The 24,169-nt window shown below is 61.7% G+C and overlaps 2 protein-coding genes across 7 annotated transcripts in view; both read right to left on the reverse strand.

Annotated features, from left to right (window-relative positions):
* Positions 1–3,390: 3,390 nt before the first annotated feature.
* On the reverse strand, positions 3,391–12,215 carry TBX2 (T-box transcription factor 2). Its single transcript, XM_012928639.3, has 7 exons — positions 11,335–12,215; positions 10,044–10,311; positions 9,023–9,169; positions 7,791–7,867; positions 7,538–7,701; positions 6,460–7,097; positions 3,391–4,447 (listed from the first exon to the last, which is right to left on the reverse strand). Exons 1-7 carry the CDS (start codon positions 11,727–11,729, stop codon positions 3,995–3,997), a joined length of 2,142 nt encoding a protein of 713 aa, XP_012784093.2. The 5' UTR covers positions 11,730–12,215; the 3' UTR covers positions 3,391–3,994.
* A 6,215-nt stretch (positions 12,216–18,430) lies between these two features.
* BCAS3 (BCAS3 microtubule associated cell migration factor) overlaps positions 18,431–24,169 on the reverse strand; it is a 546,677-nt gene continuing 540,938 nt past the window's right edge. For 3 of the 6 annotated variants that reach the window (XM_058675587.1, XM_058675589.1, XM_058675588.1), the window contains 2 exons: positions 22,092–22,182; positions 18,850–18,985 (listed from right to left, as the gene is read on the reverse strand). In XM_058675587.1, the coding sequence (XP_058531570.1) occupies positions 22,134–22,182 (49 nt within the window). In that variant the 3' untranslated portion in view covers positions 18,850–18,985; positions 22,092–22,133. Of the gene's footprint in view, positions 18,986–22,091; positions 22,183–24,169 lie in introns of all 6 variants that reach the window. The other 3 variants (XM_058675590.1, XM_058675592.1, XM_058675591.1) reach the window with 2 other exon arrangements.

The following is a 24,169-nucleotide window of genomic DNA, read 5'->3' on the forward strand; positions in this document are numbered from 1 at the left end:
ACTGTTCTGCTCCCACACCCTCACAGGCGACCCTTCCGATCCCCGGCCCTAGCGAGCAAGGGCGCAGACTCAGAGCCTTCCTTCCCTGGGCCTCAGGAGGCAGGACCCTAGCTGGGGAGCCCCGAGTTCGGGCGCTGAGGGGGCGGAGGCGAAACCCTGGGCGGGAGGAGCGTGGGCTCGGGGCGGCGCGGCGGGCGGCCTCCACTCCCCCAGCGCGCACCGTCCAGGCGGGCGCGCGGCGGCGGATCCCAGTCCAGAGCTCTGCATCTCTTTGGCTGGGAAGGCCGGGGACGGGTAACCTCCCCGAAGGGAGACGTCTGCCAAGGGCTCCAGCCCAGCCAGGCACGCGGAAGGAGACCGGTGAGCGGGAGTAGGCATTGCAGGGCGGCCCCGAAAAGGGAGAGGACGTGACCCGAGTCTCCTCACCCCTCTCCCCGCCCGGAGCCTGGCCGTCAGGGAGTCCTCGGCTTCCCGGGGTCCCTCCGTGGGCTCCAGCTCCGACCTGGGCGCGCCGCGCGGCCAAAGCCCGGCCCTGGCCTGGAGCGCCATCTCGTGGGCACGTGGGGGAGCCGCGGCGGCCTGCGGGTTAGGCGTCCCCGGCTCCCGGTGCTGGGCGCCGACCGGCGGGCGGGACCAGGAGGCGGGGCGGACCAGAGCAGCGGCCACCGGCTCTGGGAATTCGAGGAATGGGGTCGGGGTCCCGGATCCTGCAATTGAGGAACCTGGAAGGAACTGCAAGAGCAGAAGGGCCCCAGCGTGCTGGCTCAGCCCTGGGGCTCAGCGTGCCTCCAAGTGGTGGCTCTCCAAGCGCACACGCGCCCCTCTCCACCGCTGCCCAGTCCTCAAGGCCACCGAGCGCCCAGGCGCCTGCTGGACGGCGCCCGTCGGGCTCGAGCTCGTCCTTCTGGGGATCCAGGACTGTGAAGGAAGGACGGACGCGGGATCGGGATTTGGGGGTGGGACGGAGGCAGGCTCGGGGTTCACACCTCAGTCTTACGCGGTTCTGTCATTCACAGGGCCTTCCTATACCAGGGAAGTGGAGGTAGGGTCCCCGAGCCGAGGCCTGGCGCCTCCCCTCGCTCCACGAGGGCCATGCGAGGAAGTCCGCGGCCAGTGGGGGACCCCACTTTTGCAGCCCTCGAGAGGGCAGGGCCAGGCCACCGGAGCCCGGAACCGCCTCGTTCCCAGCGGGGTGTCGCCTTCACGCTTGAGGAAAGGAGTTCCCCTAAGGTCTCGGGTCCTGGCAGTTTAGCCGCCAAGGGGTCTCACGGAGGTCCCACCCACAGCCGCAGTCCCCGCGTTCCCTCCCAGACCCCACACTTCCGACACGCAGAGTCCCCGGCAGACGCGCGAGGGCCCCGGCAGCGTCCCCTCCGTTCCTGTGACCCCCGCGCAGGCCGGAGAGCTGGCGGCAGACCCCGAAGGGTTAAGGAGGCCTTGGGTACCGCAGCAGCGGGTACGCCGGGCGCCTGCGCTAATTGGTGACCCCGGGGACAATGGGGACTGGCAGGCTGGGAAGGCGGGTGGCCTAATTGGGCCTTTGTTTGGGGTCGTCGGCCCAGGGTTCCCGTGGCCGCACTCGGACTGGCAGCGGGGGTCGAGCGCAGCGCGGGCTACGAGCCCTGGGGAGGGGGACGCGTGCGGCGGGAGGCTGCGTTTGTCCGCCCGCGGCCTCCGAGCCGTGCTGCCCCCTGGTGTCCACAGGCCGCCCGCTGCCACGGGGAAGCGGCGGGAAGCCTTCGCGCCCCTGCTGTGCGCACTTTAGAGGCACGTTAACCTGAAACGACGTCGAGTAAACACTCCGTTTACGAAGGACTCCGTGTGTGCTGCGAGGGGGGGAGGGGACTTTCTGGCCCCCGCCCGGTTCCCGCCCGCAGGAATCGCCTTCTGGGAGTGGAGACGGGGTTTCTTGCACCCTCTCCCGCCCTAGTCCAGCTCCCCCTCCACCCTCCCTGCCACCCGCACACTTCACCCCGGCCGAACTCAAGCGTGCCCTTGGGGGCCGCCCCGTCCCTCCAAGGGGTGGACTTGCTCCTCTCCTCGCGGACGTGACGATCCTCCGAGGCGTCCAGTGCATTCGGAGGCTCTGGAATGGTGCGTCCCGCCTCGACCTTCACCGCTGCCTCCACGCCCACGCCACCGCCCCGCTGCCCCTCGTGGTGAGCGGGTGACCAGCGCCTGCACCGAACCCCGTGGTGGCCTAGGTGGGCGACCTGCTCACCCAGAGTGCCCAGGTTCAGGGAAGAGAGAAGGAGGAGGAAGGTGGGCTGCCCAGCGCGGATTGAAGTAGCGATGGCCCGTCTGCCTTGCCCACTGCCGGGGGTCGGGGGTGGAGGCGTCTGCGGCCTGCGTGAGGTGCGGGGCAGACGCGCTCGGGAGCTCTCCGTTGCGGGCAGGCGGGGGTCACGAAGGCACATTCTAGGGAAGAGGAGCACGGCAGCCACGCCCCTGTGCAGGGGAAACGGAGGCAGAGAAGCGAGGATTTACGGAGCCTCCAGGAGGGAGTTAAATGACTGACAAGAACTTTTAGCCCTGACACGGAAAGTTCCTCCTCAAGGCGGAGGCAGAGAGGAGACTCTGGGTCCGCTGCATTTGCGGAGGCTTTTGACTGTGGAGTCGAACCTCAGCTCGGGAAGGAGAGATGAGGCCAGGGGCACCCAGTTTCCCAGCCCACTCACCCCGAAGTGCCGAACGGGGATGCTTTCGCACTGTTTTCCCAGACAGGGACACGGAGCCCCGGCCCTTGGCTGCGCCTTCCCTGCCTCCCGCGCCTCAGGCGGGAGACGAGCGGCCCACAGACGGCCAGCGGCCAGCGGCCAGCAGAGGGAGCCCGGGCGCGCGGCGCGGCGCGCACTGGGGGCACGAGGGGCGCGCGGCGGCACGGCGCCTCCCCTCCCCGCCAGCGCCCCGCGCCGGCGCCGCCCGGCCTGGCCCTGCGCACGCGGCCGCCCGGGAGGCGCGAGGGGCGCCCGGACTCCGGTGCCCTCCTCCTCTCGCCTCTCACGCGCCGGCTGCGCCCCAGCCCCGCCGCGGCCCACAGAGCGCACTGGTCGCTTCGCGTTGTAGCGGTTTTATTGTTTTCTCGTGTTTTTGTCGTTTCGTTCTCTCTCTGGAGCGAAAATTGAAAACCTGAGGTGGAGCCCGCAGGCCGGGGCGAGCCAAGCCCGGGTCGAGGGGCCGAGAGGGGCCGGCAAGGGAAGGGGCCCCCGGTGGACTCGGGGTCTTCTCTTGCCGCCAAGGGCAGCCCAACCCCAGCCCTGTACAATATAGATGCTCATGTAAAATGAAAAAAAAATTAAACGCTGTGAGTTACTCTCTAAATATATGTACACAGCAATGTACACCTTTGAATAAATTAATACCAATTTGCATATTCTGGGGACCTTAAAGCTTATTTACACAAATTACCATTTATTTCATAAATATCTTTCCCCCTCATCCCATGGGGACTCAAGGCCTCTCCCTGCACTGCCCGGGTGCTGGGTGGGAAGGGCGCCGGACTCTCAAAGAGGTGGTAAACTAACAGGGCACCCCTCCAGGTCAAGTCTACACTGACTGCAGTTCTCACCAGGCATCCCCGTATCACCGTTTCCTGACTTGGCCCAGGCTCATGGCCAGGGTCTCTGGGACTCCCTCCGATGACCCCAGCCCCTTCTTCTTTCCGTGGGGACCGTTGGCCCCCCGAGGGTGAGGCCTGTTCCAGAGCGTGGGAGGCCCGGAGAGCCCGCCAACGACACCTGCACACCGGAGTGGATCTGACCGAGCCCAGTCGCTCCCAAGTGACCTTGTCCCGACAACTCGATTCCCGGTTGCAGGTCAGGGACTTGTCCCAGGGCCCCGGCGGCCAGATGAGGCTCTAGTTTGGCTGCTGCGGCCCGCTTTTGCTACTTTATTTAAATAAATACCCATTCTGTGCTGTACATGTCCCAAGCAGCAGGGGCACAGGCAGCCCGGGAGGCCTGCGCAGTGGTGGTGGAGCAGCTGCTCGGCCCCCTCACTTGGGTGACTCCCCGCCGGGGGAGAGGGCTCGTTGGCTCTCCAGCCCACTCACCAGTCTCTGGATGCTCTGCAGTTCGCTGGCAGCCTCCTTGGTGGACCCACTGGGCGACAGGGTGCCGCGGGCCGGAACCCCTACTTTGCGGAGGGCCAACTCGGGCAGGGGGCTGGGCTCGCGGCTACTGCCGCTGGCAGCCTTGGAGCCCTCAGCCGCCAGCCCAGTGGCCAAGAGGCTAGTGCTCGGCGGAATGGTGACCGGCATCTGGTAAGGGCTGAAGCGCAGGCGGGGCCGGGCACTGCCCAGGAACGGGCTCCGGGACAGGGAGCCCGCAGCGGCAGCGGCAGCCGCTGCAGCGCTGCTGGCGGGCAAAGCAGAGGCGGCGGCTGCTGCGGCTGCCATGTAGGTGTAGGGATAGGGGAAGAGGCCTCCGAAAGTGGGCATTGGAATTCCCTGAAAAACAGAGAACAAGGTGGAGGTTAGACAGCTTGCTGAGGGCCTTCTACGGGTGGGCTGGGTGTGGAAGGTGCCGCTCCATAAAGCAACCTTTGCCTCCTACTGTCTTGGAAATGGAAAGCCAGATCTCATACAACCCTGAGTACCGGCAGACAGCACAGGCAGGCAAGAACCAGGGCGCCAGGGGCCATGGCTCAGTTCCACTGTAAGGTGCAACGACTGCAGGTTAGGATGCAAAGGCCTGGCAACACCAAGTTCTGGGCTAGGTATTAATTACAGGAGGTGGGGAGGGGGAAGGCAGAGGACATTCCAGGTGGCTGCACTAGCATGGGCAAAGGCCTGGAATCTTTGGTGAACAGTGCAGGCACAGGGCCAGGTAACACTCTGGCCTCTTCGTCTGCCTGCAGAGGTCCTGCCAGGGAGGACAGTGTCCCTCACACCCCTGCCTGTCTATGAGTACCAGAGGAGCCTGGCTGAGGGAACATGGGCTGAAGGGAAGCTTGGTCAGATCCCCTCCTGCCTGGGCCAGGAGCAGGGCACAGGTGCCAATCTGCTCACAGACTGGCCTACATATGCTCCAAAGAACTCCTGGCAGGCCCTTGGTGCAGCTGGGGGAAGGCCCGCAGGCCCCAGTGATGGGAAGTATAGCAGCCAGGAAGCCCTGCCCACACTGTGCCTGAGCTCTGGTGGCCACCAGGTTCAGACAATTCAAATTGTCCAACCTGTGCAAGAAGGGTTCCCTCCGCTGAGTGGAGGGCAAGGGGCTGGCCTGGCCTGACTCAAACTGAGACAAAATAGCCTTCCAGAGGGGGGTCCAGCCCCACTGCACACTCAGATGTCATCTTAGGTCTAGAGGAAAGAAACGGCCCTCAGGACCTGCCTCCCCTCCCCACCACCAGGGTTCGGCCCTACCTGGTGGCTGGCCTGGGAACCTACCAGCAGCAGCTACTGGGTTCTGGGAGCACTCACCCAGGCCTTGCACACCTGTAAGGCCCCTGCTGCTCACCAGTGTGTCTGGGGATGATGCGCTCTTCACACACGGCACCCCTGCCCCCCTTCTGTCCCACTCCCCTGCCCCGGCCCTGACCTCCATTCCCTGAAGGTTTCCCCTCCAGCACACTGCAGACCGGCAATAGCCAGTGTGAGAAGACCCCTGATGCTGAGCTGTTTACAACGCATCTCTGAACCAAAGGCACTTTCTCAAACCTGAAGTCCTCTTTTCCTGCTCCTGAGATAAGATCTCAAGGGCTCAATTTGCAGGAAACCTCAGAGGGAAGAAAATGAATGAAGAGATTCCAAATATTTCCACAGGGGATATTCCACTCAAGTAACCAAAGAGGCTGTTCTTCCCATTGGATCTCCTTCTTATGCCGCTGGTCACATTTTCATAACCTGTCTCCTGGGAGCTCAGAATTTCATCTGGGCCCCAGGGAACTGAATCCCCCCTATGCTGAGATGTGGGGCAGAGAGTGATAGGGGGTTCAGGTGGAGGAAGCCCAGCCTGTCCTTTGCCTGGGAGAGGGACTTCTGAAAGGGGCTGCAAAGAAAGAGGTGTCTGGAAGTGGGGTGCATTTTGGTGGCCAGTGGTGAAGAAAATAGAGAAGGATTCACTCCTCCCTCTTTCTGTCACCCTAGACTCTCAGGACAGACAGCATGCCAGCAGTGTTTGTGTCCCTCCAAAGTTTTCTGGGACCAGGAGAGTGAACTTCCCAGAGCACCCCCCAGTCAGTGAGAAGGTCTCTACCAGTGACTTCCAGCTGAGATTGTAGGGGAGGAAACAGGTCCAAAAAGACCAAGGACTTGACCAAGCGCACACTGGAGTCAGGGTATCGCCATGGCCAGACCCCCAACCTCAGAATGCAGGTGGGATGGAGATCAGGTGGATTCCCCACCTCACCCCCTTGGAGTTTGTGTCAGCTGGAGGCCCCGGTGGCGCCCCTCAAATCCTCCGCCCCCCTCAGTTCCAGCCCTCGCCCTCCTTTTTGCAGTCACCGCAACACAAGCCTTACCTGAGATGCCAGCATGTGCTGGGAGAGGTGGAACGGGAAGGGAGCGGCGGTACTTGCTGCGCTGGCTGCGGGACCCAGCCCGCCTGCATCCAGCCCCGCGGCAGTCCCAGGCCCTGCACCTCCACCGTTGCCACCACCGCCTGCTACCGAGGCCAGCAGGTGACCCATACCCATGGCGGAGAAGGCGCCAGGGCCCATGGCGAACTGTCCTGGGTGCAGGAAGAGCGGCTGGCCGGCTCCTAAAGGCCCAAAGAATTGCTGCCCGTGCAGATGGCTGGAAAAGGCCAAGCCGGGCAGGTGTCCGGCACCCAGCGGGGACGCACTGTCTGTCTGCACCACCAGTGGCGCCAAGCCAGGCTCCTTGCCTTCTGCCGCCTCCTTGCGCCCTTCGTCCTTCCTCCGGGCCTCACCACGCTCCTTTTCCAGGCTCCTCAGGCCAAACAGACTGTCTCCGCCACTCTCGGCAGACTCCTTTCCCCTGTCAGGACTGCGCAGCTCTCTGGCACGTTCAGGTTCGGTCAAGCGTGGGGGACTGGCGCTGTCTTGAGCCTGGCTGCGGCCTAAAGCCACCCCGGTGCGCTCTTCGGTCAGCTGTTCTGCCTCCGGGTCGCTGTCTGCGGCGCACGACTTCTCCTCGGCTGTGGTTAGAGAGGACGCCTGAGTGAGAGGCCTGGGCGGGCAGCGACGTGAAGCCTTACCCCAGGGTCTGCGCCCCGTCGGGGCGGCCTGGCAGGGCCCGTCCTTGCGGAGGTCTAGTCCCAGAGATCCGGGATTTCGGGCGAGAGGGCGGCTAGGGGTCACCTCACACAGGACCCCGTATTGACAGTGAAACTGAGCCTAGGTCCAGAGGCCCGGACTGCAGAGTCCCACCAAGCGCCAGGGCCTGCGCTGTGAGCGCACCAGTAGCCGTCGGGCTGGGGAGTGGGGGAGGGGTGCCGCGCCGACTCATCTCTGACTTCCTTGGCTAACCCGGCCTTGCAAATGAAACCCGCTCGCTGACCTAAAGGCCAATCCCGGGCCTTAAGCGGTCCTTCCCCAGCGCTCGCTCCCCGCTCAGGTCTGGCCGCTTGACCCTCACCTCGGGCCCGCTGCAGGCGCAGGGGGCTGGGGGCTGCGCCCGGGGAAGGCGGCGGTTCCCGCGCAGTCGGAGGGTCGCAGGATGAGGTGTCCGAGTCGGCGCCATCGCGCTCAGGTTTGCAATGCTCCTCGTACAACCGCAGCGTGGGCAACGTGAGCTGCTTCCTGGGGGCCAGCAAGCGAGCCGGTCAGCTTGGTGCGCACCGGCTTGCTCCCAGGGCACCCGCCGCGGGGCCGGCCCGCTCAGCCCTCACCTTTTCTCGCGCCGACCGTTCCCGGTGTCCCGGAAGCCCTTGGCAAACGGATTGTTGTCGATCTTCAGCTGCGTAATCTGCGGGGTCGCGGGGGGCGGGGGCGGAGAGGCGGGAAGAGGAAGGCTCTGGGTCAGGGCACGGCTGGACCAGAGGCCGCCGGCCAAAGAGAAGCCCCGGGTAGTGTCCGCTTGGCAATACCCCCCGCCTTCACCCAGCGCCAGCCCACGCGCCCAAAGTAAGGTGTCAGGGTCTTTCCCCCAGGAAGTTTATTCAAAGAATAATCTACACGCACGCACAGGCCCAAGCGGTTGAACTGGCTCAAGCCAGTAAACCAAACAGGCCTGCCCTCACCGCGAGTGAAACACCACGCTCCGGAGCGGGCGCACACCTACCCGAGCCCCGTGCAGGCGAGCCCGCCCGTACTCGCAGAGACCGATCCCCGCACTCACGGCCAGAGCGGATCTCTGCGCACACAGCACAAACGCGCGCTCACAGAACCAAATGAATTCACACGCCTCAGCATGAATCCAACCACGCACGCCGAGCCGGGCGGGTCCCCTGACCCACCAAGCCGAAAAGACCTCCGCCGGCACTGGGACCCCTTCGCTCCACAAACAGTGGTGCACAAGGGCGCCTGCCTAGTGTGTGTGTGTGTGTGGGGGGGGGGTGTCTCTATCCCAGTGCATTGGGCGGTGGGGTGGTAGAAAGGCAGTCAGCAGGATAAGTCCTTAAACTTGAGTGAAAATTCTCTGAGCGCTTCCCAAGGAGTCATGAGCCTGGCCAAACCGAAAGCAGCAGTAGCGTGGGATACTTGGGGAGGGGGCTGTCATCTGTCTCACCCTCTGTCTCCCTTGGGAGAGTGAAAACTGGCCCCTAGTTCTAGTGTTGGTAAAGCCTGGGCAGAATGCCCCCGGGCGCCTGCCTTTGCTTCGCTTCATTTAAATTCCTATTCCTGAGCCAAGACATAAACGAATAAAATGTAAAAATGTCAGCACGGGCGCCTAGTTTCTGTTAATTACTAAGTAAATATCTGCTGTGAACGAGCGCCCAGCTGTGGGTGAGCCTCTGGGGAGAGGGCGCATAGGGACCCTTGGGGCTGTGGGTGCCACGGGGGTGACCCGACAGAAGCGGGGAGTGACAGCCAACGACGCGGGGGGTGGGGATGTGAGTGGAGTGCTGTAGTCTGCTGGAGGGAGGGGGCACCTGGGCATGCCACCCGTGGCCTAGCGCACCTTGTCATTCTGGTAAGCGGTGACTGCGATGAAGTCGGTTTCCGGGAAGACGTAAGTGCGGAAGGTGCTGTACGGTAGCTTGAGGATGTCGTTGGCCCGCACGATGTGGAAGCGAGGCTGGTACTTGTGCATAGAGTTTAGGATGGTCTGCGGGGAGGGTGCGGGTCAGCTAGCAGCCCCCAGCACCCCTCCCTTCCAGTCTCCTGCTCTCCCGGGACCAGACCGCCCCTCATCTCTCATTTTTTGGTTCTGCCTCATTCCACTCCCATTTTTTCCTAATCTACAGTTCTTTTTTTCTTTCTCTTACTTTTCTTTCTCACACCCGCTTTCTTTCACTTTTGATAAATTACTCCCCTACAAGTCAGAAATTAAAGGAAACAAAGCACAACGCAAAGCAGGAAAGCTACCTATAGCTCATTTGTAAGCTCTCTTCCTGGTCCCAAGGCTAAGCCCTTACTGATCCTCCTAGAAGAAAGCAGTGGGACCTTCCCCAGGTGATGGCTCAGACTGCCCTACCTCACAAGGGGCATTTTCCTTTGTCCTATGGGCACCCCAGCCCAGCTTGCCAGGGCTCAGGGTAAGTGGGGAGCTCTCTACTATCCAGCTTGGGCACCTGTCTGTGCTAGAAGGGAAAGGTCTCAGAGAAGCTGGTTCAACGTTTAAATCCTCTAGTCTTAGGGAAGAATGAGGTACAAGCTGAAGTCGTGAATGTACCAATAACCTCAGGCCAGAAGTGGGTGACCGGACTGGCTGCAACCGGCCAGTCCCACAGCACCTGCCTCCTGCCTGACTTCAGGAGCTACTCTCAAAGGTCAGACAGGACCTGGAACTGGAAGTGGCCTGGAGCTTACTGGCCACCACCCACCAGGTCATTCACCCAGGCCCTGCAGGTGTAGTACACCAGGTGGTGTCCTGGGCAGGGGCATTCTGGGTCAGGGAATCCTGGCACCCAGCTCTTGCCCAGTTGTAGGGTGGGGTGCTCAGCCTTCGGACCCCATCCCCACCTCTGTCCCACACTCACGAAGCCATGCTTGTCAGAGATGTTGTTGGTCAGTTTCAGTTTGTGGAAAGCCACAGGCTTAGCCATCCACTGCTCCCCAGTGGCCGGGCTGTCCGGGTGGATGTACATGCGTTTGGGCATCTCCGGGTCTGCCTTGCCTGCCACCATCCAGCGGGAGTTGTGGAACTTATAGCGGCAATCGTCGGCGGCCACAATGTCCATAAGCAGGATGTACTTGGCCTTCTTGTCCAGGCCACTGACTCGAACCTTGAAGGGGGGGAACATCCGCCTAGGAATGGGGGTAGGGGGGATGTCATTGGGATTTGTGTCCAGGACCCTTGTCCCCAGCTGTGCAGCAGTGCCTGAAAGGCCTACTCCAACCCCTATGGTCCCTGTTCTGCCCTCTTGTTCCTCCCAGATCCCCTTCTTGGTAGCCAGACAGTCCCCTCCAAGGCTTTCCCTGGCCCTCCACCCGCTGCTCAGATCTGGGATCCTCTCTGTGATTCCCAGATGAAAGAAACCTGGTCCCTTGTAGAAATACACAAGCTTTCCTGAATCTTCCCGAGCCTCCTTCAGGATTTAACACTCACTTGCAAGGGAAGCTCCCAAAGTAAGTTCAGAAGGTGTTGTTTTAGGTTGCAGAGCCTAACCAGGAACCTCCACCCTGTAGTTCGGGGGAAGAGGGTGAGCTCCAGGTCTGGATCCTCTGAAGCTAAGGCTGAGTCGCAGGGTGGAGGGTGGGGGACTGTGGCTTCCTGCTGGCTTTAAGGCCCGCGGTAGCACGGGTGCGTGCCTAGCTCCAAGTTCCGGCCAGGCAAAGACTCTTGGCCGCCTGGAACTACGGCTCGGCCTCACTGAGGCCTCAGCCGAGAGAGCCGAGCGTTCGGCCCGGTGTGTGTGGTGCCTGGGGCCCAAATGAGGGCCCGGGATCCTGGCAGAGCATGGGGAGGACACTGAATCTCTCGGAGCTCTGAGACCCGCCCGAAGGCCGCAAAGAGGCCACGGGGTTGAGGACACCGGCCAAGACTGAGCCTCCAGGCCTTTTCGGTTTTGTGACCCAGAACGGTTCGGACTGTTCTTTCGGAGCAAATTTTCGTTTTATTTCACTCGTGGGATTTTGATGTTTTCATTTTTTTAAAAAATTCGTCCCGGTGCCATAAGAGAAAAGCCAATGTAGTGTCTTCTGCGGGAGCGAAGCACGGCGCCAGGGCGGACGGAAGCTCAGAGCCGCGAGTTGAGGGCGCGGCGCTGACCGGTGCCGTGAGTCCCCAGCCAGCCCGCCCGCTTGCCCGCTCGCCCGCCGGCTCCCTACCTCCCGGACTTGGTGATGACCATCTCTGTGCCCAGCTTATGGAACTGGTCCCACAGCTCCTTGGCCTCCAGCGTCACCTTGGGGTCGTCCTCCACCTCGTCCTCCGGCTCCAGGCTCTTGAGCGAGCGCAGATGCGCGGCGGGCGGGTGCGGGCCGAGTGCCGAGACGTGCAGCCCCGCCTCGGCCGCCGCTGCGGCCGCTGCCGCTGCGGCCGCCGCCCCCGCCAGGCCCGGGTCGGGTAGCGGCTTGGCCAGCGCTCCCGGCGGCAGCGCGAGCGCCGGGAAGAAGGAAGGCTGCGCCGCCGCCAGGAAGGCGGACATGGGGAAGTCGGCGGGCCGTGGCGCGTGGAAAGGGTGGTAAGCCATGGCGCTGGCTGCCAGCGCCGGCTCTCTCATCGGGACATCCGGCCCAGGCGCCCGGGGGCCGGGGCCGGGGGCGCGCGGCTCGGACCCCCGGCCCGGGCGGCTGCGCGCGGAGGACGGACGGCCCTGGCCGCGGGCGCGGCAGCGGCTCCGCTCCTCCCTGCTCCCCGTCCCGCGCGGTCCGCAAAGGGGCGCGGGGCGCTCTGGGCGCGGGGGTGGAGGGGACTCCGCGCGGGGTTGGGCTGGGCTGGGCTGGCCCTCTCCGGCGCCGGGGACCACGCGAGACTGGTAAGATCTTGTCGTGATCTCTGGAAAACTGTGACTATCTCACATGTCCTGCTCTGCTCGGATCCCCTGCGCTAACGAGCCAGGCCCCCCTTGATTGCTGATTTTACGCTTTTTGGACCAATTGTGGGTCTCCGGGGGCGGGGTTTTGACAGCTCCGGCCAAGCTCCGGCCGAGGGAGGGGGACCAGGGAGAAGGTGTCGGAAGCCTCAGCAGTAAGAAAACATGTCAACAGAATAAAATATTAACCAATGACGGGCCGACGGGCCCCGAGACCCCTCCCCCTGCCCCGGCCCCCACCCCACCGCCCGCACCCGCCGCCGCCGCCGGCGCGGGGACTGGAAAGCGTGGAGGGTAGATCTGACCCGGGACAGAGCCCGAGGCGGGGGCCGTCCGGGTCCAGGAGCCTCGGAGAAAGACCCCCACCCCAGCCAGAGCCGGCCCCAAGTGCAAAGCATTGACACGGCCCCGTGAGGAGAGAGGGCGCCCTCCTCCTGTGTCCGGAGGCAAGGCCGCTCTGGCCCGCGCCCCAGCCCGGCCTCCGACCCCGCTCCCTGTCGCGGCGCCGCCCAGGGGACCCCGCTCTCCGCAGGGAGGCTGCGGGAGCTGGAAAGCGAGGCCGGTGGGCGGGTGAGTCGGGAGGCTTGGGCGGCCGAGGTCCCGGAGCAGAACCCAGGTAGCGCGAGTCGGTGAGTGGAACCACCGCAGCGTCCCGAGGGGGCCGGCGCGGGCGGGAGCGGGATGTAACCCAGCACTCGGGAAGCGCGAGGGCATCCCTGGCCAGCCCTCCTCTGGCTGAAAGACTCGGAGGTAACCTGGAGTTCTCAGCAGGCTCTGGACTCAGCTTTGGTCTGGGTCTGCAACCCAGCACCTGAGCCCTCGGGCGGCCAAGAAAGCAGTGGGTCCTTGGGACTAGGAAGCGCAGCGCACCTTTGGCGGGGCGCGGGATTGCCCAGCTCTGGCCGACCCAGAGCTCGGTTTTTCCCCCCCGCCTGTGACCGAGTGAATTCGCTGCACCCGGTACGGGAGACTGCACGTCCCTTTGATCACTTTGCACACCCGCGTCCTCCTTCTGCTCCCGGCCACTTAGGCTACTTTGGTGGCGTCTCAGAAGCACAAGCCTCCCAGGTTCAAGAGTGCCAAGGAATGCTAGTGGGAGTCTGGGTGTCTGCGAGCCACCTGTAGTTGAGCCCCCTCTGGGATCGGTCCGTCTTCTGCCTTCTGGCTGCCCTAGGATTTTCACTCCTTCTCTCCGTCCAGAGATAGCGGGTGGGAGAGAGAGAGGCGCCCGGTGTAGTGCCGCAGCGACTTGAGGTGTGCACAGGCAAACGAAAGCGAACTCAGTACTTGCCTCCATTCGGGCTAGCGCTGGTTCCTGGAGGGCGCTTCTCAAGAGGCCACACGGCACCTGTTCTCGCCACCAGTGACCCTCCCGCCCCCGAGCCGCCCATACCTGTGCGGCTGAGTTGGACACGCGCGCATGGCGCTTCCATTGCAGACTCACTGGTGATCTACCGCGCACCCTCTTGGGTCGTATTAGCCAAGGCGGGTTCTGGATCCCAGAGTCCGTTTGGTCCCTGGAACCCTTTTTCTACTCTTTGGAGCCAGCCCTGGGGCTCTCGCAGTTCCCCACAGCCGCCTTCCCGCAGCCGCTGGGTCTTTCCCCTCTGCCCAGAACGAAACTTCTGGGGGGAACAAATCTTCAGAGGGGCACAGCCCGTTGTCAGGGCCAAAACCCTGTGGGCTTCGACATGGGCGGGAGTCTAACCCTGCAGAGCGGTGTGTGTGTGGACACGTTCGTGTCCAGATAATCGCTGGGGCCGCTTTCTTCCACCGTGAGCCCGAGTCGGGACTGGGGGCTGTGTGTGTGTGTGTGTGTGTGTGTGTGTGTGTGTGTGTGTGTGTTTTAGTATTCATTATTAAGTGTGCGCCTCGAAGGATACGCATTTTGGACATTCTCCAGGGGGAGAGTCCGAGGCTGGCCTGGGGGGCGTCCCACAGGCTTGGGCTATTCGCTTACGAAACCCGTGGAGGCAGCACTTGGGGACCGCGATTCCACCTACACAGCCAGAGACTGTTCCCTAGGCGGTCACAAGCTTCTCTCCCGGGCTAGATCCCACCGTTCGCCCCGCCCCACCTTCCTCCTCTCTTCAGCTCTGGGGTCCTGCCACAACCAAACCTCCTCTCCAAGAGCCAGCGCAGGGGAGGCCGGCGGCCCAGGAGCGGCGCCGGGCCCCTCCCCCGCCTCGCCCGCTCCCTGCCCCCTCCTCCTTCCCAGGAGCCGGCGCCCCGAGGGAGTCCCCGAGTGTGCGTGTCTCTTTAAGAGGCCCCGGGGGGCGCCTCGCGGGCCGCCCGGGGATGCAGGGGGAGGGCACGGGCGGGGGCGGCTGGCGCCAGGCGGCCGAGGCTCCACAACAAAGCTCCGGCCCCTGTCACTTCGCATCGGCCGGGCCCCACAGACGGGCGGGGGACGCGCGCTCAGCTGCCCCTCCCTCTCCCGGGCGGTCCCGGGGCCCGGGCGTCGGGCGTTGCAGCTCGGCGACCTCAGCCCCGGTGCGCGCGGCGATCAGTCAGCCCCCGCGCTTCCCGCAACCAGGAAACGAGGCGGGGTGGGTCTGGGCGCCAGTGGGGCCTCAGTCTCCCGCTAAAGGCCAGCCTAGTGGGGTGGGGGGCGGGTGCCGCCTACAGCGTCCTTGGTGTCAAGGGTCATGTCGAGGCCGTGCCCGGGGTTCCCACTGGCGTCCTCGCCTGTATGATGGGGCTTGGGTTTGCATGACCCGCATGGAGGGACGGCGGCAAGTCTTGCGGGGGTGGGTGCTGTGGGCGGCTGGCACGAGGCTGGTACCCGCCTGCCGTGGCATGGGCCGTGCCTGGGTCCAGCGCGGGGCCGTGCGTGACTGCCCGGCGCCGCGGGCGCACGCGCAAGTCTTTCCTTGTACCCGGGGAGACTGAGGGCGGGCGTCCCCACCTACACGCTCGGCTTCCCCTGCCCGGCTTCTCCACGGGCCCCGCACCTCCCGGAGCCTTGGCGCCAGTCAGCCCGCTTTAGCTGCCGGACTGGGCTCCCCCGCGGTCCCGGGTCTGACTGGGATGGGGGCCACGGCCTCCGTGACCCCAGCCCGCAGCGGCCCGGCTGTCCCGTCCACTTAAACAAATTGTGGCTGACAGGCGCGCAGTCTCTTTGGGGCCGCCTGCCGCTCGCCTCCCTCCCGTCCCAATTACCCCGCGCAGGGCCGGCCCGAAGGGCTGGGGCTGAGGGGTGGGGCCGATGGCGCGACCCCTCCTGGTGGCGGTGTGGCCGCCGTCTTGCGCCAGGCCTGGCGGCGGGGACACTTCCTCCAGTTAGGCCCGGGGAAGTGCATCTGCCAGCGCGGCCTGTGTGGCCCAGGCCCTGGTCTCGCCGGTGGCTGCAGAGGCGGGGCCCAGCCTATCTGCCTGGAGAGGGGACAGACCTGGCCTGGGGGAGGGGCGTCGCTTAGGGCCTGAGTAGGAGAACCAGCTGCAGGTCACCCCATCCTGCCCTGTGTGACTTCCCCAGGGCCTGGGGATCGCTGAACGCTGGGGCCACGGGTTCTGTGCACTTGGGACCTGGAAGCCGAGGAGTGAGACTCACGCCTGTAAACTTGCTAGTGCACAGGTGTGGGTATGGGCACCAGGGTTTCGGACCCTCTACAGAGTGGTTTCAGGCGAGGAGATAAAGCTCAGGAAGAGCTCCCAGGTCGGACCCACCTGCGGCTGGGGCGCCGCCCAGCAAACACCCCACACAGTCCTCAGCCCAGACTCTGGATTGCTTTCCCCAGGGAGCTGCTTGTGGTGGAAGAGTCACATTGTAGCATGCAGCCCGGCCACCTATTCCCTCCCTGTGCCACACCATGGACTCCTTGACACCCAAACTCCCTTCTGCCTTCCCCACCCTTTGTCCCCAGGCCCTAGGCTTCTCCTACACCCAGATCCTTGCTTACCGAGGACTCTGAAGCATCTGAGGTTCTGCAGCTTCTGGGGCAGAGCTGGGATGGAGAACTAGCCCAGATGTAACCCCTCCCAGGAGCGGATGCCACCATGGCTGTGGAGCCAGCCTCCACCTTCTGTCCTGGCCTGGGCTCTGCAGGTAGGACACATAGGTCACCTCCAGGTCTGATATGCCTTCCCAGCTGCACAGGGACAAGCAGTTTCACAGACAGGCAGGGAGCTTAAGGAGGGGTAGGGCACTGGAGTCCGAGCCTAAGTCCTGAATGGGAGGGGGACAGCTCAGGTTGTGGCTCCCAGGAAGGGGACTAGCTGCAAGGTACAGACAGGGACCAGCTGACCAGCCGTGTGATTCTGTGGCCTCGGACAAGGCCCTGCCCTTATTTGGTCTCAGCTTGGCATTTGCAGAATGAGGATGGGTCAGTGCTGTTCAGGGTTAGACTCTGTGACCACTACTCAGGATCCATCTCCAGCTGTGGCTCGAGGCTGCCTGGCTGGGCCCCTGCTTATGTCCCTGGGAGCTGTGTGTGCCTGGGCACCTTCTCCCATGAACCCCAGGCCCTCTTGGAGATGCCTCTCTGAATCCCCTCAGCTTCTTGATCCAGATTATGAAGATAATTTTATCCTCCAATACATTGAGGAGTCTATAGCAATTTGCCCAGAATCAGGTCCGGTAGTTTCCTTAAGGTCACTGGCCCACAGCTATTGGACTGATGTTTCAATGATGACCTCCTAGTTGATGCCTTCCTGAGGTCACTGGCTGCTGGGGGTGAGGTGGAGATTGCCCTGGAGGTTACCTCCAGGTAGCCAACAATATACGGCACATCCAGGCCCAGTGGCAGTAAGCCAATACCCACCCCAGCTCAGGGCCCCAGCTCACCCTTCCAGCTGATTGCACCCTATGGCAGAGTCCTTGATGTCCCCAATTAGCCAGGGGCCAGGCCCAAGGCCTTTCTGATAACCTGAGCTCCAGGGGCAGCCACCATGGGGCCCGGCTTATCTGGCCTCTTTTATCCCTGTCCCTTCTCCAAGAGTTGCCCTGCTGTAAGCAGATGAATAACCAGATTGTCCCGCCAAGTCTAGGAGACACCCACCACTTTCCCTGGCTGGAGGTGGCCACAGCTGTTTGCCCCCACAGTAGGGGAAGGGCTAGGCAGGGGGGACTCCAGACTGTGAACTGCCAATCCAAAGTCCCCTGTAGCAAGGTCTTCGCCCCAACCATATGATATGCCCCAGGGTGAGCTCAGAGGGCTGCAGGCTTCCTGAGCTTCTGGTCCCATCCATAGGGAGCTGGGCGCCCTGCCCCCTGTCCCCACAGACAGGCAGGATGGTGGGGGCCACTCTAGGTACATTAGTGTCTCCAACTCAGCTGAAGGGGGAAAAGGCTGTCACTCCTGTGGGCCCCCTCTGTCTGCCCAGGCCCCCCACTGGCTCCAGCATGCCTCACTCTAGTACACTTCCCGTGTGCAGTGTCCCAGTGGGAGGGACAGCCTGCACAACCTAGTGTGACTCAGGCCCCTTTCTCCAAGTGACAAGGAGGGGCTGGAGATTATCTGCTATGGGGTGAGGGGTGGGACAGGGTGTGTGGCTGGGGAGCTGCCCTGGCTCTGACTGGGGGTGGGCTGGATGGGAAACCCTGCTTGTCTGTGACCCTGACTCTTCCACAGATGGTCATTAAACTTCAGCCCAATCATGCCTGGCTCCTTGGGTTTCCTTCAATCCTGCAAGACCTCCTGGGGTCTCTGGGAAGTGGCAGCCAGCACTTATCTTCTTGCCCAGTCTGTTTACTCCCCAGTCTGTCTTTTGTGGCCTTTCATTTTGATATAGAATGGAGAGGAGGAGGGAACAAAACTGTCCTCATCTAAGATTTCAACAGAATTTTATGCATGACACCCACCTCCACCTGACTGACCTTTCATCTTCTGAGTTTGAAAAGACACAATTCCCCAAAGAAATGCTCTAAAGATAAAGTCTCCCTGGCTTTTGTCAAGCTCTGATGCATCCCACAGCCACCTGCCAGCATGCGTCAAGGGTTGGGCAGGCCCTGACTGCCACCCAGTATGCACCAGCTGTGGTAACAGGTGAGGAGCGAGGACTTACATTGGGCTCCACCCGAATTCCCAAGGAGAACTTGTCCTTTTCATTCCCAGCTGTGCTCCATTCTCAGTTGCACATTCAAGGGTTGGGATTCGGGAGCCAGGGCACCGGGTCAGGCCCACAGCGATCTGCTCAGGCTTTGGCAAGGACCTTGATCCCAGCAACTCAGGGATGGACACCAATTGCAGCGTGATTTATTGGACGAGACGTGCACTTTCCGACAGGGCCTCGGTAACTACAGCTTCTTCCACTGAACAGCACGGAACCAGGGTAAAAGGGTGTAATGATCTGAAAGACCCTCCCTGGGAGCTGATAGGGAGGGGAGGCACTCCCTCCTTGGTACTCTGGGCGTTGGCTCAAGCCGCGCCACAGGTACTGATCAAGGGCAGAGTGTGTCACAGCTCAGAGGGCTGGGACTGAGCCTGTCCACTCAGGCTCAAGTCCCCGGCTGGAACCAACTACCCCCTCCCAACCCAGTGTTCCAGGGCCCCTGTGGGTATGGTTAGAAAATACAAAAGCGGATCCAACGCAGGACATCAAATGCGAATGGAGATGGAGACTGAGCATCTGCAGTCTCTGAGGCCACAGCCCCCTGCCAAGCGGGCGGATGAGATCAGGATGTGCTCTGGGTAGGGGTCTCTTCTCCAGACAGGTGGCTGATAATCACCGGGCTTGGGGAAACGGTGACGACAGAGGAGCAGAGGCTGCAGGGTTAGGGTTGAGGCGTGGGGGCCTTCTCCCCTCCTTCCAGCGGGTGAGTGGGCTGGCTGGTCTGAAGCAGATTGCTGGGAACTACGGGAAACCAGTGGGGAAGAGGCTGAGGGGCTGACTCTCGTTGGTGGGGAGTGGAGATCGATAGCCGTCAAAGTTTCTCGGGATGCTGCCGCTGGTGGAACCTGAGCTGTTACTCAGAGTCTCGATGCTTCCCTCTCGCTGAAGTTCTGTAAGACAGAGAGAGGGCAGGGCTTGGTCAGAACTGAGGCTGAGGCTGGGGTCGGGGGTGCACCCTGGGCCAGCCACCTGCCTGGAGGCCCTGTTCTGCCCCAGCCCACTTACATCCTTCTGCAGGGAACTCCTTGCTGCTCCCCAGAGTGGCCAGGCAGTAGGTCAGGTCCCAGGGAGGCGCAGCCAGCAAGCAGAGCTGTCCCCGCCCCTTGGCTGGCCCCATCCAGATTTGGATCATCTTTCCCTCCCTGCAGAGAAGCCCTTTAAGGCCAGGGGCACAGTTGTCTGTGATTCATTGGGCCTGTGTCTGCATCTGCACTTGGCTGGCATTCCCTGCAGCTCCTTAATGCTGCCTCCCATCTCACATCTCCAGGAGAGGCAGGTGGGCAGAAGCCAGGACACGAGAAGGACTGTGGCCTCCCAGCCTGATCTGGAACCATCTCTCCTTGCCTGTCTTGCCCACCCCTGCAGCCTGTGCCCTGGCTTGGTCACTCATTCTCATCCACTCAAGCAGCCTGCTGGCTGAGCCTTGGCTCATCTTCAGTACTTTCTGGAACATACTCTATAACCCTGCAGCAGGGGATGCTGGCTGTGAGGGGCATGTTTCACTGCAGGGAGGTTCCCTGCTTGTTTGGAACGCTGCCTTTCTGCCTTTCTTTCAGCCCCTGGGCCTCCTGGGGGTCACTCAGAATGTGCATGTTCAAATCAACCAGTAAAGCAGCTGGGAAGGCCCCAACCACTTGTGTCCCTTTCCCTGGCCCCGACACCGTGAATTCAACAACTTGACCATTCTCATTCCACCACAGGCATCTTAACTGTCCTATCCTCTCATTACCCGATACAGTCCTGGGCTGTGTGGACTGGGAATAGAATTTCCTGCTTGCTAAAGACAAGGAAGGAGGAATTACTTGTTGGCTCACTGCAGGTGACTGAGCCCTATTCCCTTTTAGTCCCTTTCTGTGGGCCCCAAGATGTAGCCAGTCCTAGGCCTGGGAACTCTGTAGAGGCTGCCTGGAGCTGAGATGTGATGACCTGCAGCCTACCCTTCTCTAAGGGATACCTGCCTGTGTCTGAGCAGACTTGCCGATCCACTTACCCCAACTCTCCCCCCATCCTGCCCAGGGTCTCAAAAGTGGCCGTTGCAACCTGCAAGGTGTGCCTGGCCAGTACATTCAGCTAGCCAGGCTTTTAATTTCTTCCTCCAGCCTGCTGCTGCTCCTGGACCCTAGACCCCATCCATATACAGCACAGCTGGCTCTGGTTAGGGAAGGACTGGATCATGGCCTTTCCTTCTGGGCCACCATCATCAGCTGGGCAGAGACCATCCACCGGCTCCTACTCCCTGCCAGCTGCCCCCGAAACATTGAAGCTGACAGGAGCCACAGCTGCAGAATGGATGGGCAAAAGGAATGTATCTGCCCAGGTTGACAAGTGGGCCCAGGCCGAATGGGTGCACTAAGAAGCCAGGCCCAACTTTGGGGTGGAAAGAGGAGCAGGGCAGTGAAACGCAGGCTGAGGGCTGATTGCAGGGCCCTGGTCTCCAGGAGACACCAGATTTCCTACGGCTGTGATCCTGGGGCAGTCAAGAGTTATCAGGAGAAGGACAGAGAAGTGGGTAGGTGGCTTCTGGCTTGGGATCTCATCCTTCAGGGGTGCCCTGGCTTGGGGTACAGACCATTGTGCCACCAGAGGAAGAGAACAGAAAAGCAAACAGTAGGTCCCAGAAATGCTACATAGAAGCTTTGGGCTCCAGGAGAGCTCCCTCTGCTTTCTTCTTTGCGGCAGGCAAGCCAAAGAGTTTGAGGCCCCATTTCGATTCAGAGGCTCTTACCCTCATGCATAGCCATCCTGGCACTAGGGGGCGCTGACAGCAGGGCCAGGAGGGCAGGGAAGGTGCATGAAAAACAGGGGCTTCCTTAGGATCCGCACACCAGGAGCAAGAAATTAAGCCCCAGGTGAAGGAACAGGAAAGGCCACGAGTTCAGGGGAGGCAGGCCCCTTTCCAGGGCTGCAGAGCAGCCTCTGTGGTTTTGATGCAAAAGCAGATCATCCATGCTGCTCCAGAAGCTGTGGAATCCAGAGTCTAGGACCAAGCACAGCATCTGCATAACCCCCAAGTGCAGGCTCCCAGCAACACCCCAAGCAGCCCCAGTGGCCCCAGCACACAAGTTTGAGTGGATGCCTGCCCCCAATTCCAGAGCAGAGACAGCTGCCAAGGGGATTCACAGGATGAATGTACACGTGTGGCCCGACCCGCCAGGTTCCTGTTGTCCCACTACCCCCCACGCCCCAGGCTTCTCCCTTGCGCACCTGCATCCCAGAGTACCAGCGGCTCAGTGGGATTTGTTATGAGATGTTTGTCTGCTGCCTCTGCCCTGGGGATCTGCCTGAATGGCCATCTGGATCTCCTGAACCCCACCCACTCTGTGACCACAGGGGTCAGGCCGTAGCACAAACCTCATTGTGCTCTGCCCCAGATAAAAAACCTCCCTGGCTGCTCACAGCTTTTGCGGGGAGGGTTTAAATCGCCCCACCTTGTCCCGCTCAATGCTACCAACAGCAACAGTTTGGGGCTCTGCCCCACAGGTATTATCTGCCACTGTGTGCAAGAGGCCAGGCCAGGAGTACTCCAGGCTGCAGGACACTCTGGGCCTGTGCTCATGCCACTTCCTTCAGTTGGGGGGGGGGGCTAGTAGCTCCCTTCTCCCCAAAGCTTAGCTTCAGGACTCCTTCCTCAGCGAACCAGACCTCTCCCCGGCAGAGCTGCGAGGCCCTCTAGCAGCTTGCAGGTGCCCTCCCCACTAAGGTGGAGAGCTGGAGGAGGGGAGGGTATGCTGTGCTTTGTCTCTGCAGCCTTACTGGAGGATCCCTGACATGCACAGGGCAGTGAGCAGAGTGGGAGCTCAATCTCCAGTACGGACACAATCAGGGAAGGTCCCCTGACTGCCTTCCTGGGCACCCTCTGCCATGCCTTCTCCCTGCTGAGAGCAGCACAGGAACAGGTGGGGCTGTGGAGGAGAGGAGGGGTGCATGAGCCCCCACCCCATGGAGCTGTCCCGCTGCCCGCCCTGGACGACTGCAAAGGGAAAGGCGCGGCCTTACCTGCCTCCATCGCGAACGCACGCTTTGTTATTGTTGGGTTGCTCACGGGCGCTGGGCTGTTGGCATTGTTTTTTTTTTCCTTTTTTTTTCCCTTTTGAAAAGAAAAGCATTGAGGAATCTTTTTGGAAAAGATATGGACAATGATGGTGAAGTACAGTGATCTCTGCAAGCGGGTGCAGGGCTATCTGGAGGTGTGGGTGGGGGTGTCACACAGGGGCACGGCAGGCTCGCAGTGGGGGCTCTGCAGTTGGGGACGGTGGCATGCATGTGGAGGGGGCTCCCTGAGATGGAACTGGTGTGATGGAGCCAAGGTCCCCTTCAGGAAGAGGAATCACACTGAACAGGAGAAGGAGTAGCTCTGGGAAGGGGGAAGACAGGACCTATGACCCATGCAGTGCTGGCTAGGGCCCCATGCAGGTGGGCTGGCAGGAGACCATGGGGTAGGGAGCTGGGTGGCACAGCTGTCAGGGAACCTCTGGACCTTCCAACTCAGGGACCCTGCTTTGGCCACACCCTCCTCCTTATACCCCAGATCAACTCCCCTTCCCCGCTGTCTCGCAGTTGGCATGGCCTTATGCAGAGAATCCACTGAAGCTGGCAAGTGCCTGGTCAAGGGTGTTGACGGGGAACAGCCCAGCAGCAGTCCCCATGGAGAGGGTCTGGCAGCTTCTGGCCAGGAGACAAGGTGACTCAAGAAGAGCTTATGTTGCACTCAGGCACAAGATAACCCTCCAGGACCACACACTCTACAGATACCCCCAAGAAAATCCAGAAAAAGCCATGTACCATCTGGGCCATGCACCACCTGGGTTCTCACCTGAGGGAGAACTGGTGCCGATACAGACCACACTCTAGATGTGCACTGCTGGGTCTGGCCCCCAGTGCCCGCCATGAGCTCTGTCCCCTCAGTCCCTGAGAATGCTTACCAGAACACATGTCCGCTGCCCATTGCTGTACCTCCCTGCTGGGCAGGCCACAGGGACAGAGGGGACAACAGAAGAGCAGTAAGCCGAAAGGGAGGAGACTCAGGTCAGATGAAATAAGCATAGGAAGGTGATAGAGTGGTCCCACTCTGCAGGTTGTGGGTTACAGGTCAGAGGGGACTGAGAGAGGGTCAGCCTGGCCAAGGACATGACCCTTGGGGCACAGGGAGGGGCATGCTCCATCTGTGCTCTGTTCCTGGCCTAACTCCTAAGCTGGGCTGTGCCTGTTGCCCCCCACTGGGATGCCCAGACTGGCTCCCGGGAGCCACGGGTGGGAGCTTGGCAGAATAGCGCTGGGAGCAGCCTGGACACAGGCCTCTTCTAATGCTTCAGTCACTTTATTCAACACCATGCCTCTGGCTTCCCATGTACATCCTGGGGATTTGCAGAAATGTCCTAAATGAGACTTGGAGACCTTGGCCAGGGGTCAGAATAAAGGTCATTTTGGGCTTGTTCTTGGGACCTCTTCTCAGCTAGATGGCAGTGGACACTTGTGGCCAATCAAAGACCCAGTGGTGGTGGGGTACAACACAGACAGCCCAGGTCTCAGGACTCCAGGGAAGGCCAGAGGGCTCAACACTTCGGAAGGGGTGCCTGGGATCCCTGGCTCAGCTTCTGGCTAGCCTTGGACATTTCAACAAGCACAAAGGGACAACATCTACTGCCTTGTCCCTCTGGCTTCCTCCAGGCTCCAGCCAGCCAGCTCTGTTCCATCGAGTGTCACAATGCTACTCATTAAAGGGATTAGCAGTGCACTTTTATGGGCCCTGGCTACAGCCATACACCAGAGTTCCAAGTTAATCACCCATGCCACCTGGTGGGAGCAGGAGCATGCCCCAAATCCACAGCCCCCTAACTTCCAAGGGGGTGCTCTTCCCAGCCTTGACAGCAGCCTCATAGAGCCCAGGTTGGTGGAGGTGGCCCCAAGAAACCTTAGGGTTGTGGACCCTGGCTATCGGCTACCTGGGAGACAGGGCAGTTTCTGTGCCTCGGCTACCTGAATGGGAGGCTCATAATGTCTGTTTGGTGGCCTGGCTATAAAAATGAAATTAAATAATGCATGTGGAGTACATCACAGAGTGCTTAAAGCTTCCA

Source organism: Ochotona princeps, chromosome 17, assembly GCF_030435755.1.
Source record: "Ochotona princeps isolate mOchPri1 chromosome 17, mOchPri1.hap1, whole genome shotgun sequence".
In the NCBI taxonomy this organism is placed as follows: Eukaryota; Metazoa; Chordata; class Mammalia; order Lagomorpha; family Ochotonidae; genus Ochotona; species Ochotona princeps.

Excerpts from the sequence above, each read along its gene's own strand:
- TBX2 (XM_012928639.3), bottom strand. The coding sequence starts at position 11,729 with ATGAGAGAGCCGGCGCTGGCAGCCAGCGCCATGGCTTACCACCCTTTC. Across the intron at positions 9,170-10,043 it reads TCTCTGACAAGCATGGCTTC|ACCATCCTAAACTCTATGCA; the intron begins GTGAGTGTGGGA and ends CCCTCCCCGCAG. Across the intron at positions 7,868-9,022 it reads CCGCTTACCAGAATGACAAG|ATTACGCAGCTGAAGATCGA; the intron begins GTGCGCTAGGCC and ends GCGACCCCGCAG.